Source organism: Eretmochelys imbricata, chromosome 6, assembly GCF_965152235.1.
Source record: "Eretmochelys imbricata isolate rEreImb1 chromosome 6, rEreImb1.hap1, whole genome shotgun sequence".
Lineage (NCBI taxonomy): Eukaryota > Metazoa > Chordata > Testudines > Cheloniidae > Eretmochelys > Eretmochelys imbricata.
Window position 1 is genome coordinate 34,783,144 of NC_135577.1, and position 15,815 is coordinate 34,798,958.

The 15,815-nt window shown below is 39.2% G+C and overlaps 1 protein-coding gene across 4 annotated transcripts in view; it reads right to left on the reverse strand.

Moving 5' to 3' along the window:
* Positions 1 to 15,815, reverse strand: part of DENND5A (DENN domain containing 5A) — a 115,714-nt gene that overhangs the window by 40,770 nt on the left and 59,129 nt on the right. For 3 of the 4 annotated variants that reach the window (XM_077818391.1, XM_077818390.1, XM_077818393.1), the window contains exons 6-10: positions 5,862 to 6,179; positions 3,321 to 3,536; positions 2,231 to 2,465; positions 1,368 to 1,518; positions 589 to 682 (exon numbers count right to left, since the gene is read on the reverse strand). In XM_077818391.1, the coding sequence (XP_077674517.1) occupies positions 589 to 682; positions 1,368 to 1,518; positions 2,231 to 2,465; positions 3,321 to 3,536; positions 5,862 to 6,179 (1,014 nt within the window). The remainder of the gene's footprint in view (positions 1 to 588; positions 683 to 1,367; positions 1,519 to 2,230; positions 2,466 to 3,320; positions 3,537 to 5,861; positions 6,180 to 15,815) is intronic. The other variant, XM_077818394.1, reaches the window with a different exon arrangement.

Genomic DNA, 15,815 nt, shown 5'->3' on the forward strand with positions numbered 1-15,815 from the left:
ACCCACCATTTTGTTCTTGCTTAAGTAACTGCAAAGTAGCTGGCATCATATGACCCAACTAATGTCACTTTAAAAGGTTCACATGGGGATTCTTGGAGTTTTTCTTTCTTTCTAGCCAGGCCCCCTCCTCAAAACACAGATGTATACTTATCAAAGGAACATCACTTTTTACAAAAGGAACTATTTTGAATCCTCCCAAAGCATATAGGATCCATAGTAGATTTAGAGCTGAAAATCAGCACTTTGAACAATTCAGCCTTCAAGCGCAGCCCAATACTCAGATCAGACAGCGCATGTCTACCTGCATACTGGTATCTGACTTTTGGCACATTTAAACACTGCAACTTAGTTACCTTTTTTTACCATTGGTTTCACACTCCTGAGACAGATCCTGACTGGCATAGCTCCTTTAACGTCAATGGATCTATGACATTTTACACTAGCTGAGGATCTGCTCTTTATTTTTGAAAGGCCAGAGTAAGGAACAGCTGAGGTTTACTGTGGAATAACTGATTTGACATTTTGTAGGGAAGACAGTGTGATTTCTGTAATGAAAATCATATTCTACAGTTACTGAACAGCTTTCACCTCTCTCTGATCATTGTCAAGACGCAGGTGCTCTGTGTGTTGTTTTTGTCTGTCTTTCCGCCTCCACTGCGCAGGTGCATTTCTCTTTGTCCATCTACAGATCAAACAAGATTATTCATTAGATACCAAGAGTCAGCTGAAGAGGAGCGAAAAGCAGGAGCAAAGGTTTCCATCTTGGATTGGTCACAGGGCCTGCCCACATTACAAAAAACACCCACTGACAACAGATGAGCCAAAACCAGTGCCAAACACGAGTTAGCTGCAAGAACACTTGTGTAACACTTGACTTGTTTAGCATCTCTTTGTAAGCAGAGAGCCTGTACTGTTTGAAAATAAAATCTGTCTGGAAAATCTGTCCATAGTTCTTAGGAAAAAAAGCAAAAACACAATCTCGTGCACTTGGTTTCTAGTTTCCACATCTTTTCGGCTTCTTAGTCACCTTTGCAGCTACTATCCTCTTCTTCCTCTTTCCTCCCACTTTTTACAAGGTGGTCCATTATTTTAAGCCATTACCTCTTAACTGACCTCTGGCACAGGGCTCTCTCTTTTAACCAGTATCAAATAAAGTCACTCAAAAACCTTAACTCTGTCCCCATTGCAATACTGGCCTCCTTGCTTCACTTTGTTACTAAAAGAATCCTTAAGAGTCCACCACATTCTAAAGTGTCATTTAGAAGTGTTTAAATTTGCATTTTGACATCACAAATTTGGTCTTATGCTTTAGATCTCACCAAGATCCAGTGCCACTCCATAATGCACAATGAAGTTTGTGTACTCACTTGTTGCTTGCTGGTCCTATGGAGAGTACGTCAGACTGAAGCTTGGGGAAAAACCCAAGTTCATACTTCCCTTGTCCAATCTTCATATCTAATAAGTGTGGGTGGATTGCAGTGTGATCTATTTTTACAAGCCTTAATTCAATAGCTTTCTCTGAATGTTTAAAAAAAAAAAAAACTCTCTTAAGCATGTAACTTTACAGATAACCAGTGCGCTAAGTGTAGGGGTGGGGGAGAAGTTTTAATCAAGTTGGGTCACTGAGAGGTGCACTATAAGCACTGCCTTACCAAAGCTGCTTCTCCCAGATTATGACAGACACCTCTACACACACACACACACACACACACGCACTTTTCAAACCACTTTAAGCACTGCAGATAACCTTCCTTTTTCAAGTTACCATATATACTAAAAAAAACAAAAACCCACCAAACCCACCAAATCTGTAATTTAAGGGGATAGGGGAATCCCCATATTGACCAATATCTGAACAGGGAGGCTTATGTACAAGTCTGTACTGTATCCAAGGACTGCTACCAATGGCAGCAAGATGCTCATCTTATCTGGAACGTCCCACCCTCAGGCAGGTGAAGAGGAGAGCTGAGCGGAATTCCCTTTTACAGATATCTCACAGAGTTAGCTCACTGTCTCAGATTCTTGCACTGCCCTTTCCAGTATAGAATTTATTTCTCCACCAGAGCCTCAATTTCCAGCTCTTCTAATTTGTTTTTGAAACACTAAGACATTTAGATTCATGTTATGGCTGGTAAAATATCTTATTTGAACAAGTAGTCTAACTTTGAAGGTGCTGGTGACAACGGCTATAACTCATTACATCTGAAAGAAATGTTCTTGTTACTCTTACCTGCCTCATCAATGGTAGTGCACTTTTGATACATAGATGTGCGCAGAGTTGGTGTCCTAACATTTAACAGTCTAATTTTATCTACTCTAGAATCAAACACTCTCAAAATTGGGTCTTTGTCATCTTCGTCATGGCACATAATCTTATTGTCGATAAAAGATGCAAACATCTGTGTCTCCAGAAATCTTGAGAGAAAAGGCAAGTAAGGTTCAGGCTGGTCCGACAAGAAAGATGCCTAGTGAACAAATAGACAAGTGACTTTATATAAAGTCTATATAATGCCTTAACTATATACAGAACTATAGCAAAGTGGAAGTATTTCTAACCACGGACATATTGAAGAGTTTTAGAGAGATCCAAAGCCTTCTGTTTTTGGGGGAGGTTGGTTTTTTTGCAAACAACATTTCATTTTACTGTGGATGTCAACTCCATCTTGAAAAATATACTATGCAAACTTTTTAGTTTGCCTGGCAATCAACTATTTTTAGCACTTCATTTATAAACAAAAAAATATAAAGGACTTTAGAAAAACCCAACATTTTGAAATTTTAGCTCAGCTAAGCTCCCCCAGTGGCAAAAACAACACTCGATATACACATTATGTACTTATGGTCAGATCCAAAGCGCACTGAAGTCAACAGGAGTCTTTTCACTGACTTCAGTGGGTGTTGGATCAGTCCCAGAAGGTATGTCTTCACAGCCCACAGCAGCGAGCCTTTGAGCCCAAGTCGACAGACACAGTCTCATGCTACGGCTCTAAAAACAGCTGTGCAGATACTGTAGCATGGGCTGGTTCTCTGGATCTGAGCCTGAAGGGACGTCGGGGGAGAGCCTATTGTCATCTACATAATTTTGTTCTCTACCACAAGCACTAGAATGTCTTCAAATATAAATATCACTATATGTATAATAATATGCATCTCTTTTACAACTGATTGGAAGGTTTCAAAGAAGAAATTAAAATTTTCACAACATTCCTTCTCCACCCCACCTCCATTTTCTGACCACCTCTGATAACTTGTACTTTCAGGTTTGATTAGTAATTATTTAAACAAACATGACTCAGTTTTGCACTTCTTTTCAAACTTACTTTATCAAAGTTCTGCATCTGCTCCCTGTTGGTAAACCAAGACTCCTTGTCCTGACTTGGCTGAATGACAAATACTTCATAGTCTGCGAACATCTGCGTAAAACGGTTGGCAAAAGCTTCTCGGATTTGAATGTTCAGCTGATAAACCCGGAACTCTTCTTCGTCGCACTGAACTTTGAGATCCTTGTTGCTACTGGTCTCCTCTCGCACTTCCAGCTGAGAGAGTAAGGGAACATACTAGAACCAAATGTGTCCCTTCCTTTATGGGAGGTTTAAGTACACAGGGAATGTAGGCCCACATTCAGGCCCTGTTTGTTATCCAATTGTCATTCCTCTAATCAACATTCTAACCTATAACCCACAAGGTTTCACAGCACTATCACGGAGAGCAGCATTTAATAACTCAGCTGAAAAGACTGTTCCTATAAGAGATTACAGCTCCAATAATAAACTGGATATTCAGGACACTAAAAATAGGCATTTTTTAAAAGATAGATAATATATAGAATACACAGAGACACCATTTACTTTCTTTGGTCCTTAAACAAACAAAAAAACAACACGTTTATGAGGTCACAAGAGACTTTACTATTCAGGCACACTAGGTGAATATGCTTTTCTCTCAGGTGTATCATAAATCCATATTTATTACTGTTCCAAGTCATTATGTATTGACATTCATATTAATATCGATGTGCATAATCAAAAGAAAGTTGCTATCCAAGTAGAGTAGGCATTCTTCCAAGATCAGAAGTCCTCAGTGGCAAGCTTTATTTAAAAACCACACACTTCTCTAAACAGCCAAAACAATGCTTTAAAATGTAATTTTAAAAAGGACGTGGACTGAGGTTTTCAAAGCTACACAGAGGATCTGGATGTTTGGTTCCTATTAATTTTAACAGGAATTGGGTGTCCAGTTCATTAGGTAGCTATGAAAATCTCAGCCATAATTAACTATGTAAAATATCCAAAATGGTGCATATTCATATCTCCTGCCTCAATTATGGGACATGCCACTGAAAAAAGTAATTGGATGCAATATCTTGAGCTTTCCACATATGCTTCATGACTTGCACCCACACACAACAGCTAACCAATGCATTTTAAGCCACATTGGTTATACTAGCTGGCTGCAGTGCCTGGTACAAAGGCCTTAGCCAAGAACCAGCTGTACCCATGGATTCTACAATGACTTCTCTCCAGTGCAGACAGCTGCAACATTCAACAGTTCTTTCCAACTCTATCCTAGACAGGTAGTGTTTCAAATTTTCAAATTACTTCTAGCTTCAGAGCCAGGCACTAAAGGATAGCTACTTCAGGAGCAGTTTTCTTTTCTCAAACAGTTTAAAAAAAACCCAAAAACCTAACAAAGTTATGCCCTGTCCACATACACAATCACAGACATTTCTACAGAAAGTTAATAAAGGGGAGTTTGGAAACTGTTTTCTAATCTAAAATGGAGGAGAGTGCAGAGAGGCCAGAGTGCATAGAAACTCACAGGAGACAGACACCTGTATTTCTCCCCACTATTTTCTAATGCAATAAGCAAAACAAAAGCTTCTTCCCAATTTCCCTCTGAAGAGAAAGAAAACAATGCAAAAGAAAAGCCTAAAAGAAACACAGTTGATTTGAGAGAGTCTCATATCTAGTAACTGAATGCTCACCCTTACTATCCTCACACAGTTTTCTTTCCTTAAAGCAGCTCTACTCCCTAGAGCAGTAAGTCAGTTCCTTCATTTAATCTCCCCTCTTGTAGCACTAACTTCGGCAAAACAAGCAAGAATCAGCCTTACCAAAGGGGAGGTCTGTGGGGAGCAATTTAAACATGCAAGGCAAACAAACATCCAAGACAAACAAGCAAACCTTTTTGAGAAAATCTTCCCTCCATATTAGAAATGTAAAACAAACCTTGGAGAACTTTCAATAACCCCACTTATGCAGGTAGGGCCCAATTTTCAAAGGTGCTGAGAACCCACAGTTGAGAACAAAGAAAGCCATATGTGCTCAGTATCTCTGAAAACCAGGCCCTAAACACTTTACAAACATTAACGAATAAAGCCTCACAGCATCGCTGAGGCGGGCACATTATTTTCCACATTCAACAGGTGGAGAAACTGAGACAGAAAAATGCCAACACACCAATTTATGTGAAAGCTAAGATTAATCTCCACAAATAACTGTATGCCAGTTCTTGCCATGTCTACATAAGAAAAATAAAAGTATGTTTTTAAAACACTGATTATCTAACATAAGTTAAGACCCTAGTGTAGGCAAAGCAAGTATTTTTAACATGTCAACAGAGAAAAATAAACACTAGGTGGAGCCAAGGGATTAACCTCGACCAAACCACAACAACTTGCCTTTGTCTATACTACCATGTTAATATGGGTTAGCAAACACGTATTAAAAATACACTTTTTTCTAGTGAGGGTAAGGCCCAAGCATTCAGACCACCACTCCGTAAATCTTTCACTCACTCAGCAGATACTGCAATTCTGTAATACAACTCCCAAAGAGATTATATGCAATTCCATAACTTACCTTTTCTAGGCTCACACCCGTTCTTTTAACAAGTGCTTGAAGCCTTGCTATGGTCTCATTTTCCTTTAGCAGTTCATATGAATTTAAAGGTGATCCTGCTATGTTCCCATTTCTTTTATCAGAAACTATGTCACATGCTCGGAGGTTTTTCATCTTTGAGGCACTTTCACTACAGTGCAGGTTTCCCTCAGGTGGAATTCCAAATGCCATTAGGATCTCAGAGATTTCCTGAATGAATTCGAGTTTATTAGGGAATTGGGGCAAATCCTCTGGAAGCTCAATGAAATGGTTGTCTACGTCCACAAAACACAGGTTAGCCTGCAAAATTAAGTCAGGATAGCATAACATTAAGCTTCAAACATGGAATTTAAATGTTTTATAAAGATACATTTTACATATTGTATATGGACTCTTAAATGTACCTCTACTCCACATACACTCCTTGGGTTAACACAGCCTGAATCTGTTGGCCTTAAGAGCACACTGCAAGGCATGGTTTCCCAAGCTTTTGACAAGATGGCCATAGTATGTGCCCTGAGAAGTCCTGGCGACACACCAGTGAGGACACTAACTCATGTGTGGCTTTGCATAGTGGCTGCTCACGCACTGATCCCAATCACGTGAATTAATGCTGTCCCTTCCGTACTATGATAGTCCCAGTTCCTCTTGACATCCATGGGACAGAGTTAAGTTTGTGTGGTTATGTTATGAAGGAAATGTTTCTTATTTCCTGGATTTTTTTTTAAAACATTTGTAGGGTTTTTTATATTGTAAACTAACCTTCTTCTAAGAGGTAAGCTCTTTGAGGCTAGGACTGTATTATCCTAGGTTTGAACAGAGCTTAGCATAATTGGTTTCCATTCTCATTTGGCCCCTAAGTCCTACCTAACAAATAATAAAACAAAGAATGGGTATGTGGAGAACCCCTAACTCCACATTTTCTGGTTTTCTAACACTTGAGTTGTTAAGGAATTAAGATCCCATCTTCAGTGAGAGGTGCACAGGGTAATGGTCAGGATCCCTCACTTTGATTCCACAATAAAGATTTTTGTGTTTCAATGGACTCAAAATAGTTATTCTGCAGTAAATAAACTGAGTACCATGAAGTTTAGTGTGGGTTCATCCTCCAGCCCTTAAAAGCAATTTTTAAATGGCACATGTGTTGGTTTGGACTTATGTTCAGTACCAATGTCGTTTTAACACAATAAACGTTAGGTGTGCACACTACAGTGCCTCCAGTGCTAGCCTTAAGACACATGCAAACTGCAGCTGTTTACATCCGAAGGGGTAGACAGCAGAGCAGCTCCCATGTGCTTCTTTGAAACCATGTAGCATGGCCCAGATGCATTATTTAGGAAGCTCTTGTATTTTAAGTAGAAGACTGAATTTAGGAATTTCCCAGTGATCCTCATATATGCATCAGAGGTTTTAACAACTAAAGGCCCGATCCTGCAAATACCTACCAAGCAGAGTACAAGTATTTGCAACACAGGGTACTGAACAAATAATTAAACCTCAGAACCAGTCCACTTTACCTGTAATTGCTCAGGACAACAGAACAAAAAATATTTAATTTCTGTCAAGTTGTTTAATCAGTGAGAAGCCACTTACAAAAAATAATACTTTTTTCTTTTACCCCTCATTTCACAAAAGCCTCATCCAATTTTCCTTACGCTTCTCAGCAATATTTCACCCTAGCAAAAGATTCTCTATGTGACATTTACATTGGCTTGGTTCAGTATGGGAAAGATTTATTTGGGGTATTTGGAGGAGAATTGGACAAATATTTGGTTTATAATGGACTGCTAGCTTCAGCCTAATTACAGAGAGACCAGAGTGCCTGCATAATCCAGAAAATAAAACCTTTTGCCAATAAAGGAAAAGCCAAACCAGATGTGAAGTTTTCTTCACAAGGGAAGCCCAGTGTTTGGCTCATCTCGCAAACATTTTCTTCTTCTAGTCAAACTGCTGTATAGAAATTAGGCTCTCTTCAGAGTACTATACACACAGCCTACATGCAAGCCACAGAGGTGGCTGGTTATCACACAACCAGTTGTTACTATGCCATTTAATATTTACCATACTAGTACTTCTGCTTGCTCATGCTTAAACATGCGTTGTATAATATTTGCATTACTCTATTCAAAGGGAACAAATATTTCTCCCGATTTTTGTTCTGTTTCTCTCCAGCTTCTAGCACAATGGGGTCCTGATTAATGAACAATGCTCCCAGGTGCTACAGCAATGCAAGTAATAAGTAGTAGTAATTTAGGTCCTCATTCAGGATAGCACTTACGTGTCATTGAAATCAAGGAGACTTGAACACAGGCTTCAAGTTAAACAACTGGTTAAGAGCCCTTCTTATACAGGGATGCCTTCCGGAATCAGAGCCATATTCCTCAAAGTAAACAGGAAAGGCAGTTTTCCCTATTTTAAAAGCCTTTTAAAGATACTAGATTCAAATTTCACTGCAGAAAGAAAATAGCTAGAAATTGAAAAAACTGTCATATGCCAGAATCAAGGTAGGTATAATAGCCTCAAGCAGTCTTCAGATCATGTTGCAATAGGATGGGTAAAAATCAAAGTGAAAAATTTGAATTTTTATTTAAATCTGATTTTTATGGATATTTTAACAATACTTTTTTAGATTATTTTTAAAAATACACTAAGGCCTAGACTTATAATCTCTTAACCATAAAAACAAAAAATAGATATGCTGAATCCATGAGCTTCTTTTAAACCTTTTCAGTTAAAGGCTGCTTTTCCATATAAAGAAACAATCAGGGAAAAACATCTAATCTTTTAGGTCAAGCTTTACGCTTTACACTAAAAATGTACAGTTAGAGTCTGAAAATATTAAACTATAAAATGGCTTCAGTAATTATATAGATATAATGTAGTAGCAAAAAGATGTACCAAATCTAGCGCAAATTTAGTTATAACCATTAAAACATGTTCATAGATTCATAGATACTAAGGTCAGAAGGGACCATTATGATCATCTAGTCTGACCTCCTGCACAACGCAGGCCACAGAATTTCACCCAGCCACTCCTGCAAAAAACCTCTCATCTATGTCTGAGCTATTGAAGTCCTCAAATCATTGTTTAAAGACTTCAAGGAGCAGAGAATCCTCCAGCAAGTGACCCAAGCCCCATGCTACAGAGGAAGGCGAAAAACCTCCAGGGCCTCTTCCTATCTGCCCTGGAGAAAAATTCCTTCCCGACCTCAAATATGGCCATCAGCTAAACCCTGAGCATATGGGCAAGATTCACCAGCCAGATACTACAGAAAATTCTTTCCTGGGTAACTCAGATCCCATCCCATCTAATATCTCATCACAGGCCATTGGGCCTATTTACCATGAATATTTAATTACCAAAATCATGTTATCCCATCATACCATCTCCTCCATAAACTTATCGAGTTTAATCTTAAAGCCAGATAGATCTTTTGCCCCCACTGCTTCCCTTGGAAGACTATTCCAAAACTTCACTCCTCTGATGGTTAGAAACCTTCATCTAATTTCAAGTCTAAACTTCCTGGTGGCCAGTTTACATCCTTTTGTTCTTGTGTCCACATTGGTACTGAGCTTAAATAATTCCTCTCCCTCTCCGGTATTTATCCCTCTGATATATTTATAGAGGGCAATCATATCTCCCCTCAACCTTCTTTTAGTTAGGCTAAACAAGCCAAGCTCCTTGAGTCTCCTTTCATAAGACAAGTTTTCCATTCCTCGGATCATCCTAGTAGCCCTTCTCTGTACCTGTTCCAGTTTGAATTCATCCTTCTTAAACATGGGAGACCAGAACTGCACACAGTATTCCAGGTGAGGTCACACCAGTGCCTTGTATAACAGTACTAAAACCTCCTTATCCCTACTGGAAATCTCTCTCCTGATGCATCCCAAGACCGCATTAGCTTTTTTCACGGCCATATCACATTGGCGGCTCACAGTCATCCTATGATCAACCAATACTCCAAGGTTCTTCTCCTCCTCCATTACTTCTAATCGATACATCCTCAGCTTATAACTAAAATTCTTGTTATTAACCCCTAAATGCATGACTTTACACTTCTCACTATTAAATTTCATCCCTTACTGTTACTCCAGTTTACAAGGTCATCCAGATCCTCCTGTAGGATATCCCAGTCCTTCTCTAAATTGGCAATACCTCCCAGCTTTGTACCATCTGCAACCTTTATTAGCACACTCCCACTTTTTGTGCCGAGGTCAGTACTAAAAAGATTAAATAAGATTGGTCCCAAAACCGATCCTTGAGGAACTCCACTGGTAACCTCCCTCCAGCCTGACAGTTCACCTTTTAGTAGGACTCATTGTAGTCTCCCCTTTAACCAATTCCTTATCCACCTTTCAATTTTCCTATTGATCCATATCTTATCCAATGTAACTAATAATTCCCCATGTGGCACGGTATCAAATGCCTTACTGAAATCTAGTTAAATTAGATCCACTGCGTTTCCTTTGTCTAAAAAATCTGTTACTTTCTCAAAGAAGGAGATCAGGTTGGTTTGGCACGATCTACCTTTAGTAAAACCACGTTGTATTTTGTCCCATTTACCATTGACTTCAATGTCCTTAACTACCTTCTCCTTCAAAATTTTTTCCAAGACCTTGCATACTACAGATGTCAAACTAACAGGCCTATAGTTACCCAGATCACTTTTTTTCCCTTTCTTAAAAATGGGAACTATGTTAGCAATTCTCCAATCATACAGTACAACCCCTGAGTTTACAGATTCATTAAAAATTCTTGCTAATGGGCTTGCAATTTCATGTGCCAATTCTTTTAATATTCTTGGATGAAGATTATCTGGGCCCCCCGATTTAGTCCCATTAAGCTGTTTGAGTTTCACTTCTACCTCAGATATGGTAATATCTACCTCCATATCCCCATTCCCATTTGTCATGCTACCATTATCCCTAAGATCCTCTTTAGTCTTATTAAAGACTGAGGCAAAGTATTTGTTTAGATATTGGGCCATGCCTAGATTATCCTTGACCTCCACTCCATCCTCAGTGTTTAGCGGTCCCACTTCTTCTTTCTTTGTTTTCTTCTTATTTATATGGTTATAGAACCGTTTACTATTGGTTTTAATTCCCTTTGCAAGGTCCAACTCTACTTGACTTTTAGCCTGTCTCACTTTATCCCTACATGTTCTGACCTCAATAAAGTAGCTTTCCTTGCTGATCCCTCCCTTCTTCCACTCCCTGTATGCTTTCTGCTTTTTCTTAATCACCTCTCTGAGATGCTTGCTCATCCAGCTTGGTCTACAACTCCTGCCTATGAATTTTTTCCCGGATCTTGGGATGCAGGCTTCCAATAGCTTATGTAGCTTTGATTTAAAATAATCCCAGGCCTCCTCTACCTTTAGATCCATACATTCTTCAGTCCAATCCTCTTCCCTAACTAATTTCCTTAATTTTTGAAAGTCAGCCCTTTTGAAATCAAAAACCCTAGTTGTAGATTTATTTTTGTTAATCCTTCCTTTCAGGTTGAATTGAATTAGCTCATGATCACTTGAGCCAAGATTATCCCCTACAATCATTTCTTCTATAAAGTCCTCACTACTCACCAAAACCAAATCTAAAATGGCATCCCCTCTAGTCGGTTCAGCAGCTACTTGATGAAGGAATCCATCAGCTATCGCATCTAGGAAAATCTGAGCCCTATTATTATTATTACTTGCACTCGTCCTCCAGTCTATATCTGGGAAGTTAAACTCTCCCATGATCACACAGTTTCCGTTAGTATTTACTTTATTAAAAACATTAAAAAGGGCTCTATCCATATCCAAATTAGATCCCGGCGGTCTATAGCACACCCCAAGCACTATCCCAGGGGAGGCTCCAATAGCTTTCTTGCCCAATGTAATTTTTGCCCAGAGGGACTCTGTCTTACCCATTCCATCGCTTCTTATTTCATCAACCAATGAGAATGCACCTTTAGAAAGTAACAGAAATACAAATGGAAAAGTTGATTAAAAATCGATGATTAAAATCAAGACTTTTCACTTCCTGACTTCAATTGTCTTTATTTAAATCAATCCACCCTGTGTTGCAAGACTGATGCATTTGTAGGATCTTTAGCAAAGTGCTGATTTTTCAATTTGTAAGGGTGTGGGAGAGAAGAGGCAGTGAGTCCATTAACTGACATTGTATCCATTTGTAGTTACTTGATTTCCCCCTTTTTTTAATTATACGTGCATTAAGAGTTGGATATGTTCTATAGAATGAAAAATTAAAAAGTGTACAGAGGTTTTCACCATTCATTCAAAGAGCTCTGATGACCTACTCATGGGAGCATAGCCTGACTGGGTTGTGAACAATGCCAGCCTCCAGAAATTAATGCATGGGCCATCTCTTGCTTTGCTATGCACACATACACACACACGCACACATGTACTTCTAAAGTCAAAACTAACTTTTAGAAGTTCAGTTTAAATAATGGAAAGATATTATCTGTCTTAGCAAAATTGTTGACAGGGCATCACAAAGTTAGTCTCTGCTTTCAGAGACTAAGCACACAAACATATTTACTTTGCCATACTATTGGTTTATTTTGTCAAGTATCTTGCCTCTAGCTTCAGCCACTACCTCATGCTTCAAAAGACAACTAAAAAAAAAAAGCTCACTTAGGGTACGTCTACATTACAATAAAAAGACCCCTGGCATGGCCACGGCTGGCTCCAAAGGATACAACATGGCAGCGTAATTTGGCCTCAGGTCCCAGAGCCCAGATTCTAGTCTCACTAGGAGGAGCGTCTCAGAGCCCAGGCTCCAGCCTGAACCCAAAAGTCTACACTGCAATTTTTAGCCCTGAAGCCCAAGCCCTATGAGCCTGAGTCAGCTAACCCAGGCTCTGAGATTCAGTGCCATGGTTTTTTTCATCATACCCAACGTTGCACCCAACTGTCCAATAAAAAGGTTCTTCCCAGCCTCCTGCAGTAATCAATCATACTATGCTCTGAAGCACTAAAATGTTATATGGTTTGAATGTTATAGTTTAATGTCCAGCCTACAGTGTAATCAAACTTTTATGGACCAAAATAAATAGGGCTTCAAGTCTATTAATCTTATGAGTGTGATGGGTAAATCAATTTTCATAGATTCATATGGTGAAATCCTAGCCTCATTAAGTAAATGGCAAAACTCATTTTAAAACCAGGAGGGACCACTGTTCTTCTATAGAATACAAGCCAAAAATCTCACTCAGTAATTCCTGCATCAAGCCTATATCTTTCCTTCAGTTTCATTTAAAAACAGAGGAGGAAAATGCATCAATGTTTCCTAAAAAGACACTTAAAAGGCAGAGAAAATAGCTCATTCACTTAACAATTAGTAACTTCCCACCCTGTCATTATGCTGAAAGTAGAAAAAAATACTTCTATTTTGAACATTTCATACAATGTGCATATGTTACTCAGACTCCTCTCCTGTATCTACATAAAACAGAGTCAAAGCCTGTGTACAGCAGGGGATCTGTCTAACACAGGCTCTCAAGGGAAGAGGGGAGGGGAGGTCACAAGCAGGCTTCAGAGATTTGCTTTGCCCCCTCCTATTGTGGCTAGATAGGAAGAAGGTCCAAAAAAAATACTTCTGTGGCAACATGGGGTTACAGTATGAAGAAAGTTCAGAAGGAGTAGCCTGAAGCATTTTTAAGGCACCTCTCACCTTGGTATCCAAGGTCTCTATCCTGCAAAAACTCATGTGCTTAGCCTTATGCACCCAAGTCAATGGAACTAAGCACATGCATAGCAGATGCAAGATCAGGCCACTTACACCCAGGTGTCTCTGCATAGACATGAGAGAGACTGAATATGCTTACAACACAAGGGAAGCCATTTAAAAGGCTAACTGCAATGGTATGACTGAGGGCAGAACTTGGCCCCATAAAGGTTGTCTTGCCTAGAGAACATTTTTATGGGTTCTATGCTTCAAGGAAAGTTTCTCTTCCATTCCTGCAAGTATCCATGATGACCATTTACACTGATTCACAGTGCTGCTGCTCTTTATGCCAAATCAGAATCTGCAGGGGAAAATTACTGGTGGCAGCAGCTTGAAGAAATTAACTCTGCAAATGGCTGTCTTAAAGCTGAGAGGAAGGAATGACTTTAAATTGGTCATCATCACAACCTAATCAGGGTCCTAAATGAATGTGCAGCATCCTCAAGAAATCATCCGATCAATGAATAGGAAAAACACACAAAGCAGCCATTAGCATTCAAAGTAATGCTCTTGGTCAAGATGATCTAATGTGTTGGAATTCATAGAAACAAAGAGCTTTGTTTTGGAATGGTAAAACAAAAACAAAAAACAAAACAAGGCCCTTGTTAAGATCCAGTTTGAGAAGTGAGATTTTTGCAATGGTTGGGATTAAATGCCGATGGACACAAGCATTACACCGGCGGCGGAGGGAGAAGCTTTGGCCTAAGGCACAACTTCACCTTCAAATGTGAAAATGTCATCTTCTTTTCCGCATTCTGACATGACCAGAAAAGGAAACGACATCTGCCCAAGATCACAGGGACCACCACATCATTCCAAACAAGCGTTTTAGCAAACACTACTTGTGTTTGACTCTCCCAGCACTTACTGAACAGCCCTGCTCAACCTCATCAGAAATTTCAAAATGATTACTATTTGAATGGCCACTGTGCTTTTCCACCCTGCATTTCTTTTCACAGAAAGAAATATACAAATTAAGCCTGTACTATGAAATGCCCCAGATAAACTCTTGCAATATTCTCACAATTTAGCTGAGCAAGCAAATTACTTTAAAAGATAAATTAAAGGAAACACAGAAAACATTCAGATGCTTTTGCATGCTAGGTTTTTATGATTTGCTTGTGTAGCCAGCACTCTGATCTACATTACTGATAAACAAACCACACTCTTAGCACTAACAGTAAAAATATTTACAGTAAACTGGATTGTCCTTCCCTCCACTTCAATTTTTAGAAGCGTCTTCCTGTACAGCCCCTCCCCTTTCCTTCTCTGGTTTCCTTAGAGGCCTGTGATGCAACCACTAGCGCCATGCCCCCACCATGGGCACAATCCTGCAAAAATGCTGAGCACTCTGTCTCCAATAAAGCAAAATATTTAAGCACATATGCTCAGCTTTATGCAACTGCATAGCACTATTGGCACATTGCTGGTCTAAGCCCCATATACACAGCTTCAAAGCCTTAATTCCTTTTATTTGATTTTGCTGAATTCAGGCTCTTTCAAGACCCTATGGAACTTGAATGAATTTCACCCTCTGCAGCTGACTTTCCAATGTACCCAAGGCCTTGTCTACACACCAGTTGTGTACTACTGAAACTACTGCAGTTAGGACTGTGATTTAATAACTAAAATAGTTAAACCAGTAAAAGTTCTAAAGTGGGCACATTTATACTGGCACCTCTGTACGAGAATAGCTATATTGGAACAAAGCTGGGGGCTATACTGCTTTAACTATACCAATATAATCTTCAAGGTCTGTCTCCTTTAGACTTAACTCAAGCTAACTGCCAATTAACTTGAGTTAGCCAATATGTTTGTAAACACTAGTCTGGACACTCCACAAACATCTGTTCCAGCCTGGACACAGAAGTGTTGAAAACAACTGAAATCTAGAGTTCAAAACTCCAGTGTAGACATTCCTACTGTGTTTACAATAGCAAGATTCTATTCTTAAATGTCCTCCATTTGAAAACCACTGACTAGCTAGTTCTTAAAACTCAGTTCTCTTCCATTGTCTAAATTAGGTACTTCATATTTCTTACCTGAACTCTCTCTTTCTATGGGTAAAAGAGTTAGAGATAAAAGGCTGAGTCTTGTAATTCCACAAACTGTGTGTCAATCTGTTTTTTGTGATCAACTCAAAAAACAATGAATTGATGAATGGGTAAGACGCCTCTTGACTCACACATGGTGTAAGACAAATTT